This window comes from Lagopus leucura, unplaced genomic scaffold, assembly GCF_019238085.1.
Source record: "Lagopus leucura isolate 7727_CA_CO unplaced genomic scaffold, USGS_WTPT01 Super-Scaffold_100159, whole genome shotgun sequence".
NCBI lineage: Eukaryota > Metazoa > Chordata > Aves > Galliformes > Phasianidae > Lagopus > Lagopus leucura.
In genome coordinates this window covers 15,480,717-15,499,409 of record NW_024962335.1, presented here as the reverse complement: position 1 = coordinate 15,499,409, position 18,693 = coordinate 15,480,717, and the positions used below count along the sequence as shown (strand labels likewise).

The following is an 18,693-nucleotide window of genomic DNA, read 5'->3' as shown; positions in this document are numbered from 1 at the left end:
CGCAGTGCAGGAGCCGGGCCGGCAGTGGTGTGCGGGCAGCACCGGGAGCAGCAACAGCAACACCAGCAGCAGCAACAGCAGCAGCAGCAGCGGCACTCCGCGGGCTGGCGGCGCTGGGAGCACGACAGCGGGCTGCCCCACAGGGCTCGACGCTCCGCCTCGTCCCCGCCGGCCGCCGCACCCCGCCCGGGTCCCGCGGGTGCAGCATGAAGCGCGGCGATGATGGCACGGCGGGGTAAGACGGCGGCGCGGACGCTGGAAGACCTGACGCTGGACTCCGGCTATGGTGGAGCGGCGGACTCGGTGCGCTCCTCCAACTTGTCGCTGTGCTGCTCGGATTCGCACCCCGCGTACCCCTATGGAGGAAGCTGCCGGCCGCACCTAACTGACTCCATGCACAGTCGCCACAACAGCTTCGACACCGTCAACACCGTCCTAGCGGAAGATTCCGAGGTGCTGGACTGCGCGGGGCAGCACTGCTCCCGGCTCCTGCCCGACCTTGAGGAGGTCCCCTGGAGCCTGGAGGAGGTGGAGGCGCTGCTGCAGCCGCCGCAGCCGCGCCGGGATCCGCGGGCGCCGGGCGGCGGCGGCGGCGCGGCGGGGCGGGATGCGGCGGCGCGGCTGTCCACGCTGGTGAGCCGCGCTCTGGTGCGCATCGCCCGCGAGGCTCAGCGCCTCAGCCTGCGCTTCGCCAAGTGCACCAAGCACGAGGTGCGCAGCGCCATGGAGATCGTGCTGGGCTGGACGCTGGCCGCCCGCTGCACGGCGGCCGCTCTCGGAGCCCTCTCGCTCTACAACATGAGCGGCAGCGGAGGGGACCGCTTCAGCCGCGGCAAGTCGGCGCGCTGCGGGCTGGCCTTCTCCGTCGGCAAGTTCTACCGCTGGATGGTGGACAGCCGCGTGGCCCTGCGCATCCACGAGCACGCCGCCATCTACCTGACGGCCGGCACCGAGAGCCTCTTCCGCGACATCCACGCTCGGGTGCTGGCCGGGACCGGGCCCTCCGCCCCGCTGCCGCCGCCCGGCCGTACCACCCCCGCTGCGGCCGCCGGCCCGGCCGAGAGGGAGAAGGAGGGCGCCGAGGGGCCGCGCTTCACGCTGGAGGCTCTGGAGCAGACGGTCAACAACGACCCCGAGCTGTGGGGGCTGCTGCAGCCCTACCAGCACCTCATCTGCGGGAAGAACGCCAGCGGTGAGTGAGAGCGAGCGGCCACCTGCTGCGCCGGGTAGCGGCGGGGGGAGCGGGGCCGGGAGGGGCCGCCGCCGCATCGCCCCAGTCTGCATCCCGCCGTCAGCCGCTCCGCGGCACCGCGCCGCCCCGCGCCGAGTCCGTGCCGGGCGGCGTTGGGCGCCCGGAGTTTTCCACGGGAGAAACGGCAGCAGCGCAGCGGAGCGGTCGGAGCGAGCAAACTTTGCTCCCCCGGCAGGCAGCGGTTTGGCCGGGCGCTGCGCGCTGGCACGCAGGCTTTCTTCACGCATCTCCGGCGTGTTGCTGCTTGTTTACCCGGCGCTTGACACGGCGGTGCACCGACTTCGTGGGGGTTTCTGTGTTGTTTATCTTCGTTCCCGAGCGAGAGGGTGGTTGGGGGGTGATGCCTCGAAGGAGCGCCGTTCGGTAAAGCAGGACTCCAAAGTTGACGTTCCTCACGCTGCTCGGTGAGGGGGGAGCGCGGCGGCAGCCCGCAGCCGGCTCGGGAGCCGCGGTCGGAGCTGGTGTTGTTCTCCTACGTATCAGCATGCACGGGCACATCGGCTCCCATACAAAACAGCTGTCAAGCCGAGATGCAAATGTCAGAGCAAAAGAAACCGGGAAAACGAGGAGAACTGGAAGCGCAGAGCAGGTTAACCCTGCCGGGGTGCCAGCGGAGCGCGGCCCATAGCCATTGTCTTCCTTCCCCACAGAGACCCAGGGGGAGGATGCTGACTGCAAGTAAAGGGGCGAATCCACCCCCTCCTCCCCCTCCCCGGTCTAAATAGCGGTGTCCCCGCAGCGTTTGCCCCAGGGTGCCCTCCCCAGGGCCGTGCCTAGCGTCCCGTCGGGACGCGCTCGCCGCAGAATCCCCCGGTGCTTTGGTGGTATGGCCACAGGCAGGCGGGCAGCCTTCCCCGAGCGCCCCTTGTCCTCCCGTCCCGGTGCTCTGCCCGCAGGTTTCAGGCGTTGCCACTCTGGCGTTGCCGCACCGGCTCCTATCGAGGCAGTTGCTATCGCGGAGCGGCTCCCGCTGAGCCGTTCATTTTGGTTTGCGGAGTTGTGACACCCTCTGTATCAGCCTGGGGGATTGACGTGAACTTCAGCCTGCCCTCATCCGTCTCCCTCCGGGGACATGATTCAGACTTTTCGTCTCCATTTTGTTGCAGCTTTACCTGGCACAAATCTCAGCCCTGACTTGAGCAAATGGCATTTTTTGAAGGTGTTTGAGCTGGACCCCAGCAAGTTGTCCATTTTGTTTTGTCTCTCTCCTGGTGTCATTACGTTTCCCATGCAGTATGACTGTAATGCTGTTTTAGCTCCTTATGAAATACGATTTGACGCTCTCTTATGTGTATTTGGAGTTACAGGTGAAAAAAAAGATTCAGGCCTTCTTATAAAAAAAAGCCATTTTTTATTGCTGTTTACATTCTGTGCTTCATAACCCAAGTATTTTCGTGGCAGCTAAAGCAGATGTAAGTCATTAAAGTCATTGTGCTGCTCCTTCACCAGGGAGAGAGGCATCTGGTTATCGAGCCCTCACCGTGCTGATGTTTGAGTGTTCAGTGGCTGCTTGTGGATGTTTCCTTCCCAAGCACTTGAAAGGGGGGAAAGTCTGATGGGAGAATTATCTGACCTGCTCAGAACTCTTGGGAAATCCGTGATAGGTTGCTAGAAGAGCTGGAAGCCACGTCTCCATATGATGGCATAACCACAAGCTGTTCATCCTTCCTCTATGCTCAGTGCTTGAAAGACTGCAATGAACAGGCTGCCCAGGGTGGTGGTGGGGTCACCATCCCTGGAGGTGCTCCAGAGCTCTGTGGATATGACACTTGGGGACGTGGTTATGGGCACGGTGGGGATGTGTTGATGGTTGAACTAGATGGTCTTTGAGGTCTTCTCCAAACTTACTGATACATGATTCTATGAAACAGCATGTAGCAGGGTTCTCCTGATGTCTCCGTGGACTGTTCCAGGGAAAGAGGCAGGTCCTGGTGCACTGAAGGGTTGGTGAATTGGGTAGCGTGTGGGCATGCAAACATTGGATTGGGTTGACTTGGTCCGTTGGACATGGATGGATGACAATCACAGATTGAGTCTTTTCCAAAGGTACCATAGCCAATATTTTTTGAGTGGGCATAAAAGGAAAACAGGGCAAAAGCAGACCCCCAAGCAATTACTGTTCTGCTCACAGTTTCGGTAGGGAGAGGTGGTGCCATCTCTGCCAGGCAAATGTCAAACCACAAAAACATCTCTAGGTTAAATTCAACATCTTGAATTCTGACGGGACTGTGAAATGGGCAGCCCATGAAGATCACAGGATACAAGTATGAGAAGCACATGATTGGAGCATGAAGCAGTCAGAGGCTGCTTGAATACAGGCTGTGAGTGCGGGTGTTGGGGCCCGTGGTCTGAGGATCTGAAAGGCGCAACTATTGAGCCTATTACAGGGTTTCCCTGTCAGCTGTGCTGAGCACTTAGTGGTTACAGCTGAGGCTTTTTACTCTTGTATCATACCCAGTCATCTTGGAAGCTGCTGAATAAGATCGGTATTGCAAGATAACCCTCTTCTTCCCATAAATGATGGTCATGCGCCTTCAGATGAGGATGTTGTTCTGGTAAGTGCGTCAGCCCGCTGTGTTTGTCATGGGTATATATCTGTGGAGATCCTGCAGCTGCCTTGGCATGAGCCATGCTCTCGTGCACCGTGGTCATGGGTTCTCATGCAGGGCTGGAGGTCCATGGATGAAGGTACAGGGATTAAGTTCTTTGCAGAGAGAGTGGTGAGGTGCTGGAACAGGCTGCCCAGAGAGGTTGTGGCTGCCCCGTCCCTGGAGGTGTTCAAGGCCAGGTTGGATGGGGCCCTGGGCAGCTTGGTCTGGTATTAAATGGGGAGGTTGGTGGCCCTGCATGTGGCAGGGGTTTGGAGATTCGAGATCCTTGAGGTCCCTTCCAACCTGGGCCATTCTGTGATTCTGTGGAGGTGATGGGTTTGATTAATGCTTTGCAGTCCAAATCCCCATCTCCTTCACAAGCCTTTTGGCAAACTCTTCTGTGATACAGGAGTAGGAATGGGAAAAGAGGGTTAGGTAGTAGCACCAGGAACAGGCTTCAGGCATCTCCGCTGAGTTATCCTAGTTACTACATCAGAAGGAATAGACCTCAAAAGCACTCTGAGGCAGTATTTTCTTTTTCCTGCACAACCAGAATTTTAATGCCGCGCTTGAATGAAAATTAAAAACTTTACGCTTGGGATTTCATTGGCTCTCAAATGTTTCAGTTATGAGCTCCGTCTGAACAGTGGAGTACACATTTACATCCCATAGCAATCACATGGAGTGTTATTTTCCTTGAAATAGGGGGAACAAAATATTGTATACTCAATAAAAGGAGTAAAAAGTAGCACCTCTGTGGCTTAAGCTGCATTATTATTTTTTCTCTATTGCTCCTGAAACCCCTACTTTTATGCCAGATCTCAGAGCTGCTTTGGGGGGAGGTTTCCTCAGCTCTTGAATCCAGCACAAAGAACAGGAGTATGTCCATGGGAAAGCTTGGAGAGGCAGTCCAACTGGCTGAAGTTATCTGTCTGATAAAGCTATTAGGCAAAGTCTAAATTCACAGTCGTAGAATGGCTTGGGTTGGAGGGACCTCAAAGATCACTAGCTCCACCACCCCGCCGTGGGCAGGGGTTTAGCAAACAGACTGTTTTTGTCCAAGTCTTGGGGAGTCTCATTATTTGCTGCAAAGATGTTATTGAGCATGTCTTCCCACTTTAGCATCTGAAGGAGGTGCTCAGGTTGAGGTTGGTGTGGAATATCTGTGCACGTGCTTTGGATGGGATGGGAGGGCTGAGGAAAGGTGAGCAGGGTTTTGTGGAGCAGCCAGCGTGCATAGCTAGCCTTCATCTGTTTGTGTACAGCTCCTAAAAATAGTTATTTGGAACACAACTGTAGCGCTGTGGTTTCATCCTATTCTTAATATTATTTAGAGAGAAAGTCACAACAAGTTGGAATAAACCAAGGATTAGGTCAGGCTTGGCTGACATGTGCCAGCTAACCTCAGTTTAACCTCAGCCTCTCCTCATCCGGGGAAACAAGCGGGACTCCAAGCAAATGAGACAGACTGATGTATTAGCACGGCTTAACCAAGCCAGTTAATGCTTTTAACTTTGATACACACATATGTGTACAGGGACTGTTCCCTTCGCTTACTGGCGAATGCACCGTGTCAGTTGGTTGCTTCTTTCTGTTGTAATCGAACCGTGTGAGTGGTGAGATGCTATCATGGCTCTGGGGGTGGTATAAAAATCCATCTAAAACTGATTTCGGGTGCTGACATCGGTAGCGGTGCAACACATGAGACGTAGTTTTACTTAGCTGACAGCCTCCTGTGCAGCCTTCCATGGCCGTGGGAGGAGCGGGGCTGGGACTGGAGGTGGAGGCCTGGCAGGGGGCTGCTGACTGACTGCCTAATGAAGGGCTGTTTCCCTCTGGACATTTTTATTCATGTAATTTGTTTCGGTAATGAGAGCAGCTTGAAGAAAAAAAAAAAAAAAGCAAAAAAACCCAACGCACAACAGAAATGATTCTACTAGAAACACCTTAGTGCTAAAGCATAAAGATGATGTATGACGATGTAATTATTCCCTTTATCGTATTGGAAAGTACCTTGGCAGAAGGGAGTTTTAGTGCTGTGGCTATAGCACTTTCCCTCTGATGTAAACGAGACTTCAGGGCTGTGATGCAGAACCAAGGTAGGGGAATAACAGTGTCCCTTGAGCAGCCCAGTGGTTTCCTGACTTTCTGTCTGAGGGGCAGCATGCCTCCGCCTTTTCTCCCTCACCCTGGAAGGGGAAATGGTTCTCTTTTCTGGAAAGCTTTATGGCTTTCCCCACGCTTTACTCCCAGTGGCAGTGGGAAAGGGCAAAGTTGTGCTCCACCGGGTCACAGAGGAAGAGAGCCTATTCCCTAAAGGTGGGTGCTAAGAATTAACTCCTCTGCTGGGAGTGATTTCTTCCAGCCTGCAGCAGAAAAATACAGGGCACTGGAGGTAGTTGGGGAGCTTCCTTCAAACTGCTCCCTGAGATCAGCAGCTTCCACATAAAATAGCTGTTGCTGGTGTAGTGAGGGTGAAGAGAACAGTGAGGAGGTGATGGAGGAGGGCATGCCTGTCACCAGGATGTGCCATCTTGCTGCAACGCTGCTGCTGTTAGCAAGGCACCTGGGCAAGATTATTTCAATGTTACCTCCCTCTGAAACTCCCATATGATCCTTGAGGCTTGCATCAGTGCTTGGCCACCTTCCCATTGCCCTCTCAGTTTCAGCATCCTCTGCTCTCTCTCTGTCTCCCTGGTGGGACCATGCCACTGCCACATCCTTCCCTGGCACCAGTGCTGTGCACCAGCCCCTCCGTGTCAGTGTTTCTTCATGGGCCTGTCTGCAGGCTGTTTTCCTTCCTCCCGGGTGCAGGAGAATTCAGAAGGGGAGAAGAACCGGTAAGGGCTTTCTTCTTCTTTTACTCTTCACCTCGTTTTCTTCCTGAGTGAAAACAATACACTGTACTATCTCTGTGTCAATCTGTAATTACAATTTTTATGCACCTGGTGAGTATTTTAAAGATTTTTAAAGATGTACAGGTGGAGTCAAAAGTACCCCAGAGTTTGTGCAGTCAGCTTAACCTAGGGCTGCTTTGCAAGAGGCATGCAATTGGGCAGTCTGAAAAGTGCAGACACTGCAGAGGAATTTAGAATCATAGAATCATTTGAGATGGAAGGGACCCTTAAAGGCCAACCCCCGTGCAATGAACAGGGACACCTACAGCTCTAACAGGGTGCTCAGAGCCCCTCCACACTGACCTTGGATGTGATGTAGGTTGGGTCTCTGGGGATGGAGCACTCACTTCATCTCTGGGCAGCCTCTGCCAGTGCCTCACTACCTTTATTGTAAAAAACTTTTTCCTGAAATCCAGTCTAAATCTCCAATCTTGTAGTTTGAAACCACTTCCATTTCTCCTATCCCAGCAGACCCTGCTGAAGAGTCTGTCCCTTTATTTCTTATAGCCTCCTTTTATGTGCCAGCTGAAGTTTCACTCACAGCTCTCGATCTGTCCTTGCTTCCAGAACTACCTACAACAAAAAGTTTCCAGCAGTGAGCTCAATGTGGCCACGTTTCTCTGTCAATGAACAAGCTTCCTATTTTCCCAGAAGGTGATAAAGCAATCCTTCTGTAGTAGGCTGTGAAGAGAGTCTTGTGGTCAGTTGCTCATTTTGCTTTCCGTGAAGAGAAATCTTTCTTCTTTAAAAGCAGAATAGACATGACCTCTGTTGAAGGGAAATGAATCAACAGATATTAGGAAAAAATTCTCAGAGTGGTGCTGCAGTGGCACAGGCTGCCCAGGGAGGTGGTGGAGTCACCATCCCTGGAAGTGCTCCAGAACTGTGTGGATGTGGCACTGAGGGATGTGGTCAGTGGGCATGGTGGGAGTGGGCTGATGGTTGGACTAGCTGATCTTAGAGGTCTTTCCAACCTTATTGGTTCTATGATTCTGTGACATGGTCTTCTTTTGGTAGCAGGGATGAGGGATGTGTTTCTGAGAGTACTGCAAGACCTAAGAGCCACTGTTGGTGTTTATCCATTCAACAGAACGGACAGGTTGCACTCACTTGTACAGATGCCTTGCAAGGGCTGCAGAGACTTGTCTTGATTAATTAATTTAATCCCTAATACTGCGCTGGTGCCTTCGAATTGTCACATCCCTTCCTGTGGTGGTTTGTGGGTGCTGCAGAAGTTTCACAGTGTGGCTTACGGTTGGTTTCTGCTGAGGTAGCTAGAGGGGCTTCCATCTTCCAATCTAAAAAATGCAGAGAGAAGTTCTGTTGGGGCAAACATCCTCAGGTGTAGCGCCTGATGGATTCATATGGTCTTTCTCTTCTCTTGCCTGTGGTCAGAATTGAGCTTAAAGAAGATGTGACCCTTTTGTCTTGACCCATCCATTGTGTGTGTGTGGGGGGGGAAGTCTTTGACAGTTGATTTAGAGTTAAATAATGCTGGATTGGTAGTAAGGAGCAGTGAGAAAATTATACCACTCATACAAACAGTGGGCATTGGAACAGGTGATGAAACTCTGCTGAACTGATGGTGGGCCGGGTGGGAAAGGCGTTGTTGGGTTGGGTCCAGGCTGTTCAATGGTGCCCTATTTGTACAGTATGCTGGGTCCAACTCCTGGTCCCAGTGGCTCTCTAGAAGACCTTGTATAGATCTGCTTGGTGGTACGTGGCTGTTACTGGTGGGCCATGGGCTTGATGGCTGGGAATTTTGCTGATGTAACACTCCAGGACTGAGCTTGTCCTACAGTTGTGCTTAAGGCAGTAATGAACGTTTCCAGTAAACCGGGGGAGAAGGGTTGAAAGATCCCCAGATGTAGAAGCATAAGAGACAGAAGCTTTGTTCCCTGGGTGTTGTAAGGCAGCTGAAAGCGAAAGTATGAGGAGGGTGTGAGCTGCGGCCGTGTGGGAGGCGGGATGCTCGCCAGCAGATAGGAGCCCACGCTGTGTTCAGCTAAGCTGGAGGGACAGGCAGTACCTCTGGGTCAGCTCATGCACACAGTCTGATCCCCTGCCCCTACACTGCTGGGGCCACGCATGTGAGCAGCACATTGACTCCAGGCAGCCACAAAGGTCTCATGAGTGAGTCCCGTGAGCAGGAACACCCGAGGAGATTACAGAAAGAGGCCTCTTCAAGGAGCGGATTTCTGTCTTCGAGAGCTGTGGGGTAGCACCTGGACCTGTGAGAATCTGAGGCTTTAAAATTAATAAAAACCGCCCTGCCTTTAAATTGCAGTGCTATGAAATACTGCTCCCAGGTGGAGTTGCAGTGGAGGTATGGAGAATGCATTTGCATTTTCAAGATGGTCAAATAATTGGAGGAAATTTTGCGTCCCGCAGTGTCTTCCAGTTTCACTGGCCCTGTGGTAATCTTGAATAAACACTGCTGGGCTGCAGTGCTTTCGCTAATATATTGTGCTTGGCTGCGTGGGGAATGTTGGGGCTGCAGAGCCCAGAGATGAAGGGGAGTGAGCAAGGAGCGCAGGGAAGGGAAGGATGGACTTCCCTGCAGGGAGCTGAAGAGGACCCTGCGAGCCTCTCTCAATGGGTACCCACCAAAAGGAGGTCACAGGGAAGATTTCTGTCATACGGGAGCATGTGTGGCAGTGAGGGACATGGTCAGTGAGCGTGGTGGGGATGGGCTGGTGGTTGGACTAGGTGATCCTAATGGTCTTCCCAACCTTAATGATTCCATGACTCTATGTTGTAGCGTGCCAGCATATCACAGAAACGAGTTTCATTCAATCTTTAGAATGAACGATGCTGGGTGAAGGCTTTGTACCTAGATTATTTCACAGTGCATTGTTGCAGTGTAGTGAACAAAGATGCTAGGGATAAAGTCTGGAGCCTCGGCTGCTTGATGCATATAAAACAGCAGTTACAAAACTCAGTACTTCAGAAAAGTTATCCTTGTGCTGCAGGTTTTTCACTTCTGTAGGTCATGTTTGGTTTGGCATCATGGAAGATGCCCCAGATGAAGTCCCAAACCCAATCCTGTAGCACTCTCCTGGGCAAAGCTCCCGTTGATGCCAGCTCCAGTGATTTGGTGACAAATTAAAGGAACTCTTGCGTCAAAGCTGTAGGCCCAGATTTAGTTCTGCTAAAAATAAGCTTTTTCAAAACTGAAGATCAGTTTCAGTATCTGACTGTAGGTATTTATTCTTAACTTGAAAGGAGAAATTTTTGTCATTGTTTTACTAGTTCATTGTGCTCAGCTTGAAGGCTGCGAAGCGAGCTCTGCCACAAGCAGCCTGCAGCCCGCCGTGCTCACTGGCTGTAGCCTATTTCTGCTGGCCCACATAGGAAATGTCCTAAAAATAGTTCCAGCAGCATATGTTTTCAAAACTAAATTAGATTTTAAAAATAAGAGCTTCAGTTTAATTATCTGGCTGGCTCTCAGTGAGGAGAAGGGTTTTCAAAATACCCCGTGCCCTTAACATGGAAAAAAGGGACATAAACAACTTGCCTCCGAGTAGCTGGGACATGCTGTTACTTTGCTGTTGAGTTTTTCCTTTTAACCACTTCTTTCTTACACCACTGTGCTCACTAAAATAGTTGTCCTGTGCATCAGATAGCTCTGAGCAATGCAAAGTCTTGCAGGCTGAGTGAATGAGTTAAAAGAAGCAGGAGTAATTTCAAAACATTTTACAGGTTTCAATTTGGGGATGAGATAAACACCCATCTCATGCAAAGGACAATGAACTTCTGCAGCCATCAGCTGGGAGCTGGTGTTGATAAGTAGGTGATGCTGCCTGCCTGGCATACATCAGCAGTTAGCTGTGGGGGCCGAATGATTCCACAGTAGGATTAAATTCAACAAGAGAAAATACCCTCACCAAAGCATACCCTTCTTAAGCATACAGACAGTCACGTTGGTTTTCAGGAAGGATGTAGGCTGTCACCTCTCTTTAGCTCATTGATTCTGAGTGTGCATGGGATAATTAGTGGGTTCTGCAAGGAGAGCTGTGGCGGTGGGAAGGTCGATGTCTGCTGGCCCTGCCCCTCTGCTGACTGGGTACGTCACAGGAAAGACAGGCCTGGGATGGAACCACCAGTGGCTGGGCATGTGGTCCCGGAGGGACGTTATCAGATGGGTGTGTGTTGTCCTACAGAGGCACCTTTAATTACAGATCGTGCCTGTGTGATACAGGAGCTGGTGAGTCATAAAGTGTTTTCTAAGGTTTTGGCTGGCCCCGAATGCTCAGGCTCCGGCCATTATTGCAGGTAATCTGGAGAAGTGGAGCCATGGTGAGCTTCTCTTCGGGAGAGGCCCTGCTGCCACTACCCACACCACTGTCACCTTGAGATTAGATAACACCAATTTGCCCAACCTAGGGCTATGATCTGAGACTCCTTGGAGTTTCACTGGAGCGCTGCTGCCTGCTTAATAGTTGCTTCTCATGCAAACAGCACAGCAACACCCAAACTGCAAATCTGGCTGTAAATCTGGCTGCTGTAACATGGGAAGGAGCTGCATGAGCACCTTGTGCAACGTGTGTTGCAACTCCCAGCAGTGGTGATGAGATGTCCCTTGGCTAGAATGATAAGGTGATGATGGCATGGAGTCTCTAGGATTGGGATTTATGCCTTTTTTTGGTCTGACAGGCTCTGAGGTGGATGGAAATAGCATGGTCAGCAGGACTAGGGAGGCCCTCTGTACTTGGCACTGGTGAGGCCACACCTGAGTTACTGTGTTCAGTTTTGGGCCCCTCATTACACAACGGAAACATACATTTTTGGGGTAAAGACAGCAATGTAAAGAAAAAGAGTTGAGAAAATAAGGAATTAGTAGTTTTTCTGGTGTTGATCATGGCTTAAGGAGCAGTCGTGTGGATGGGTTGCGATGTTCCCAGCAAAAGTTTGCATCATTGCTGGTGTTACACTGATATACTATGAAATAGTTGTAGATACTGAAGTAAGTACAGGAATATTGGCTCTGGCACGAGGAAAAATGGGAACAATTCAGCACCTGCATAAAACATCCTCTGAGCCTGGAGTAATTAGTTCAGTTTCAGTAGCCTCATTTCCAGAAAGGAAAAGAATAGAGAAGCAGCAGAAAAGATAATGGAAGCCTGAGGGCCTAAAGGGAGTGTTTCAGTACGGTGATAGTCAACTGGAGTGGCATTATTTGGTGCAGAAAGAAGGCACCCAGGAGAAGCTGTGATTGAGCCATGCAAAGAGTGAGTGGCAGAGCGGAAGCAGATCAACAGCTTAATATTTTGCAGAGAAGCAGAATGCAAGAAGATTAAATGAAACAGAGAGTAAATTTGAAATAACTATAAAGAGCCTTCTCCTTTCAGCAACATACTGGGGCTTTGAGGAACTGAGTACTGCAGGAAGGGACTAGGAAACAATTGACTGGGATTATGCAAGTGAAGGAGGATATTTCTAAAGATATTAATATTCTCTCCTATTGCAGAGGAAGTACTATTTCATGTTTTAGCCCAGGCTTCACTTGGACAGCCTTCCCAGGCATTGCACAACACATGGCAGGCGTTCCTGGCCTTCCTCTGTGCTGTGTAACCATTCACTGCTGACTAGGCACTCTGCAAACAGACTCACAGCTACGACTTCATTCATTTCAATAGTTCCATGAATGAGTAAGGGATGCAAAATTGGATGATCTACCATTCTGGGCTTGTTACATCTGTCCAACAGCTTCTGTAGGCTTTCTTCTTCAGTTTGGACACTGGCTTTCATATATGATCTCTGCATTACAGCTATGTGTTGTCGACCCTCTAGATATAGTTTTTTTTCATTAAATCACAGAATTATCTATTTATGCATCTTGATAATCTACTGCATTCCAGCTTCATCTCTCTAGAATGTCTTTCTGAAAGTAGTCTGTCCAAATGATGTTGTAGAAACAGAACTTAGAAATAAATGCCATTTTGAGTTACATCAAATAGAAACCCAAGCATTTGCGTTTGATTAGGGATAGGTGTTTCACTTCTGTGCAGCTGTTTTTGTGCTGTTTCTGAAATTTTTGACCTACTGGAAAAAAAAAACCCTCCCTAAATCTGGCACCAGCGCTGCAGCACAGTGAGCTCAGTGATCAGTGGGAGGCACACAGAGTGCTGCTTCATTACAGCAGACTGTTGCATCAATAATGCAGCACTGTAATGTCTTAGAGGAAAAATAATGGGCTCTAATGGTGTAACTAGTGTGTTCACTGATGCTGTAGCACAATTAATTGTGGCTCTCTTGGAATTTAGTGCTGCAAACAGTTTCTGTTAAATGTGGATGCAGGGCATTTGAGCTTAACCAATCTAACAAGGAAGCTCATGCCTTTTCCCTGTACTGTTGGGACCATCTGCAGAAAAATTAAAAAAAAAAAAGGCTCATTAATTGAAAATGATGGGAGTGGGTTTCTCTGTTCATTGGGCTAGTGGCATGTTAGAGGTTGGTTGGTGCTCAGGCCTCTGCACTGTGCCTTCCTGCAAACTTCATTAGGCCTCCAGTTGTGCCAGGGAGGCTCAGGTTGGATATTAGGGAACATTTCTTCTCGGAAAGAGTGGTGCTGCAGTGGCACAGGCTGCCTGGGAAAGTCACTGTCCCTGGAGGAGTTCCAGAACTGTGTGGATGTGGCACTGAGGGACGTGGTCAGTGGGCATGGTGAAGATGGGCTGATAGCTGGACTAGCTGATCTTAGAGGTCTTTCCAATCTCAGTGATTTTACAGTTCAAGTATTTTCACCTTTTTACCTTTTTTTTAATTTTATTTTATTTATTTTTTTTTTCCCCAGTTGGGACTGTGGGGGTTGTGGGAAGTCTTGGCAGGAAGGTGACGGACCTCCACCAGCACTGCTAGCTGGTGCCTGCCCAAGTGATGTGTCCTGTGAGAAGTGAGACAGCATCTCTTCACTAGATCACAGTGGCCGTTTTGAGACAGTGGGTAAACTTGGCTTTGTTCTGTGAGTAATTTGGTGTTGTGGCCAAAACCCAGAGGTGGAGGGGCAAAGAGACCTCTGCATCTGGGTTACACCGATGAAAGATTTTACCCATCTTTCAGTCATCTTTGTGTCGCTTCTCTGATCCTTGATGAAGCTTCAGCTCGCCGTCAGCATTATGCTCTATGGAAGGAAATGGTCTCTTCTGGATCTTTGGTTTTCATACTCTTTGCAGAAACACGGTTATCGGTGGCCCATCTTTTGGGTCATCGTGCTTGCAAAGAGTTGGATGAAAGCTGCCTGTGAATAATATGGAAGGCTGCTGGCGGAGGGACTGGCAGGCACAAAGAACTGCAGAAATCTCATTTTCTTAAAAACTAGGTAAGAAATGCAACTTCCCATTTTGCAAGGTTTTTCAGAAATGGTCTTCATGTGCTCATTCATGTTTCTTGTAAACTCACTTAACGGTCATGCTTCACATACAGAAGATGGAGAATTACAGTTGCAGCTCAGGCTCCAAGCAGTGGTTGAAAGCACCCCTAAGGATCTCAGTACGTTTGGCAGACATAGCTTGCACTGTTTTTGTATCAGCGGGCTCAGAGATGTGTCCTGATTTCTTTGCTGTGTATTATTGAAAGAGGAGATGCAGAATAGGAGGGAATACATTTCTTAAAGCACTTTATAGTATACCCTTGTCCCCGCTTTGAAACTGAGCAGTATGTTTCTGATGAGATTTTAAATGACAGTTGTCTGCTAGAAGTTGTTTCCTTTTTCCTATTATAAAATGAAAGAATTATTCAGTTTTATCTTTTAGTTTGTTTCAAAAGAGCTGAAATGATACATTCAGTCATTTCATAACCACTTACTTTCAACACTCTGTTTATCTGATCTTTTTGCCGCAGTGGATAACTTATTTATACAAAACTAGGTATTTTGTGGTAGCTGTTTTATCTGCTTTTTCACATGTATGTAGCAGCTTTGTTTTAAAAAGACTGTGTCAGAGAGAGGTCATAACTTCAGTTCACAGAAGTGACAGTGTGAATGTAAAAGTAGGGCGCTTTGTTTCCTTTTATGTAGCACAGAGAGGCAGTCAGAGATGTCCGTGTGATGAGAACGTGGGATTGGGACTTGCTGGGAAGATTTCCCGTGTAATTAAGTGAGAGTTCTTTGGAACTTTGCTGGTGGCACTTTCTGTTAATAAACATTTCCCTCATTACCTGAAGACGCAGACAGACATTTGGCTTATTATAGGCTACCTGTACCATGAGACCCAAAAGGCATAGCCAACTGGTGGCTTTCCTCCCTTGGGACAAGGGAGAGCTTCTGATGTGCTTGGCCATCGGAACAAGCCGTGCTTATTTTTTCTTGCATTTGCTACATTAATTTGATGGCAGCTTTCTTCCAAAGAGTACAAAAACATAATTTATGTTATTTTTAGAGCTGTGTGATTTATACCCTGAGATATGTCTCAGTGGTTTCAAATTACAGAGGAGCATGGAAATACTTGATTTCTCCCTTCCCCAGTCTATAGATTTCAAGCTGTTGGTCCAAGCTTAAAACTCAGCAGTTTGTAATGAAATCATAATTTGGTTTCGTGGCCTCAAGTCTTTCCTTAAACTTCTGCTTCCTCATATCCGATGATCTTCCTTATGATCTTCCATTTAGGTCAGATGTACTATCAGGCGGGTCTTCTGGTGCTTTAGGAATGGAAAAGTTCTTCTGAAGTCAGTGAAACAAACAAACAAAAAAAACCAACACAACGAATGAGTTTGTGAGCTGGTATCTCCAACAGTTGTGGAGTGTTGACCTAGAAAACATCCATCCATCCTTCTGTAAATCACAGTGTTTTACTGCGGTTTCTACTACTGGAGCACGCTTTTTGGCAAAAAACCATCTTTTTATATTTGAGCTTTCATGTAGCACTTCCCTCCTCTTAAACAATTTTCAGCGATACAGGTCTTTTATGTTTCAAGCGCCGCTGCTAATGGAGGCAGCCCTCGGAAGGCACACACTCCAGCCACCACAAAATGAGTGTCTGACATGAGATGTTAGTGCTTATTATGCCACAGCTTTGGCATGCCACCCGCTTGTGAAGGCAGCTTCAAGGATGCGATCCAGATCTAGCAGATATGCCATAGCCTGTTGCCGTCTGGTTGTCTGATGCACGTGATTCTCTGACATGGAGTGGTTCCTGGCGGCCCTGCTGCCTGGGGGTACTGGGTAAGCTGTCAGCTAGCCCAGAGCTTGTCTCTGTTTTACATGCGTAAATGCAGCGTTGGGAAGAACCAGCTCCCTTGAGCGCACACAAATGAACCCTGTACTTGTAGCGTATATTGTGTTCTGAGGATATTGAGGTTTGCAGTCACCTTGCTTAAAGCAAGAGAGCACTCTGAGGTAGGTGCAGCTGTAGGCAGTTGTGGCACTAATACATATGATGCCTGCATTCTGGTGTTGCTTCAACTGCCTGACTTTGGGAGCTCTTTTCGCTGACTCTTGGGAAGCTGGAAGGGATGGGAAAACCCAGGCTGTGCTCACTGGAACCAGTGGGTGCATTGCAGCTGTGCCTCAGACTGAGCTAAAAGGGATGTAAAGCAGGAGTGGGTGCTGCCTTCACATATGGAAATGGCACGTCTCCTGGCATGCCCAGCCTGGCTCCGCGCCCCTGCTCCACCCCTGGTCCCTGCCAGGTGGAAGGTGTGCAGTATCTGTATAGCTGTGATGTGCTTGCTGCTCTTTCCATAGGTGGGAGCCTGATGTACCTGGAAGCAGTGCCCAACTTCAGTCAGCTCTGTGGCTGGAAATTCCTCTTTCCCCAGCTGGGTTGCCCCTGTTGGTGTCTCATTTCTATCTTTGTTAGCAGGATGCTCAGCTTTAAAGCATTCGGGGGGAGCGTTCTCAGAGTGCAGAGTGTTAAGAGCTTTGTCTCCTTGATCCTCCTTGCAGAGACAGACTGCTCCTTTCCAACCCGTGCACTGTGAAGCAGTCGGCTACAAAGCCTCACAATTTCCAAAGAACCGGAGCCAAAGCAGAGGGGCTCTGGCAGCTTCTCAGGGTGACCTTCGGAGCCACTGCTGGCTCCCACCTTGGCTCAGCAGCCCTGGGAGGCTCCCCGGGAGTTTCTTGAGTGCTGAATTGTTGCCAGGACCACAGCAGAGCCTCTGCACAGCAGCTGATCACACTCAGAAACTCCGCACCTTTTTATGGCAGCAGAGGGAACTAGAAGGCTTAACGAGTGCTGTTGGCTCCTCCAGAAAAGGAAGGAGGGATTTATGTTATTCTCCAGGCTCTTAAATAAAAACAGTAAAAAGCCAGAGATGTTCTCTGACTTGTGAGAAGTAAATGTGTAAACTTGCTGGAAATGGGGGAAGTGTTTGTATGCTGTGTTGCACCTACCTGAGCAGCTTCTAGAGAGGAGGAAATGTTTAAAGGAAGTGGCAAAGAAGGACAGATCCCCACAGGAGTAGTGATTGCATTGCTGTGGGAACACGGGACATTGCCTACTCTGTTTCTGCATGCATACATTGAATTTCTGAGGTCTATTCAACGCTGCTGGTGAAGATATATTCAGAAGAAAGACAGATACGTGAATAACTTAGCTCTCCTGAGAAAACACCATTTGGGCATCAGGATCAGTGCCTGTTTGTTTGTTTGTTGCTTCAGAAAGAAGCAAAACAAAAAAAAAGATTCTTCCCCTCCAGAGAGTCATAAAAGTTGCTGGAAAGAGCATATGTCTGTAAAGAGTGTGTGTGTTTGCACTGTATCGATCTGAATTTGCCTGAGATTTAAATGACTGCATTTGTTTGATTGCTGTCTGCTGTGAGGCAAAGCAGCTGGAATTGCACATGCGTAAGGAAGAGAAAATGCATCTAACCAGGAGCGCTGTGAGAACTCGGAGAACTGAGTGACCAGCCAAATTCAGTTTTAGTTCTGATTGCTCAGGAACAACACAGCGAGCAGCTTCCAGAATCCCCTCAAAATGCCGGAAGGACATGTCACGCATCATGCCTTCAGCATGGCCAGCTGTTGATATGCCTCAAAGAAATGTGTGTGGCGGTTAGTTGTACAAGTCTGGCTCTGTCTGGGCTGCCCATGTTTGGAAACCTGGCTCAGCATCTGCCTGCGTGGTTCACAAGGCGTTGGTGGTACCTGAGGCACCGTGCCCCTCCAGCAGCTTGCAGGATGTGCTCTGTAACAGATTCAGCAGGAACAGGGAGAGCCAAGACTGTAGGAAATGCAATCATCAGCAAGTGGTTAGGGTCTGCTATGAGTCTGGAGTAACTCTGTTGCTGCGGCATTTCAGTGTGTCTGTAATTGCTTTTTTAATTATCATAGATGTCCATTGCTTTTGTTATCTGTAAAGAAAAGGAAGCACAGAAGAGCAAATAATGTACCTGAGACAGCAGCGCTTGCTGAATTCATAGAGTGAGCTCTGATGCCACTTTTAGATTTCATCTGTGACCCAGCACTGACTGAGCCCAGCGGGCATGTGCTGTAGCAAGGCTGGAAAGCAAAGCTTTCCTCTCTGTCTCACTCCTCTTCGAGTAGTGGCCAAACCTCAAGTCTCATCGTTCCATATTTCTTACTGTGATGATGTCGGGCCGACTAGAAGAGTCTGCAGCTGCAATTCAGTACATGATAGGGAACTCCACTGGGCGATTGATCTATTCTGCCCTTCCTGTGAAGGAAGCCAACCTCGTTCATTCCTCCTGTTCTTATCAGTAAACTAACGTCTAGGTGGACTTTGAGACTGAAACACAGAAGGAGGATGGACTCTTCCTCTCATTTATAATGGATGAGGCTCTGAGCGGCCTGGTTGAGCTGTAAGCATTCCCATTCATTGCAGGGGAGTTGGACTAGGTGGCCTTTAAGGGTCTCTTCCAACTCAAGCGATTCTATGATTCTGTGATGTGATCACCCTAAAGCACCATAGTTAGAACCATAGCCCTCCTCCCACTCCTGTTATAGGTGCCTAGAGGGAAGGATCCTATTTACACAGAGCCCAGGAAGACTGCA

General features: G+C 49.4%; 1 protein-coding gene across 1 annotated transcript in view; it reads left to right on the top strand.

Moving 5' to 3' along the window:
- Positions 1-219: 219 nt before the first annotated feature.
- BTBD11 (BTB domain containing 11) overlaps positions 220-18,693 on the top strand; it is a 168,072-nt gene continuing 149,598 nt past the window's right edge. Inside the window, exon 1 of the mRNA XM_042890504.1 lies at positions 220-1,192. Coding sequence (XP_042746438.1) covers positions 220-1,192 — 973 coding nt within the window. The remainder of the gene's footprint in view (positions 1,193-18,693) is intronic.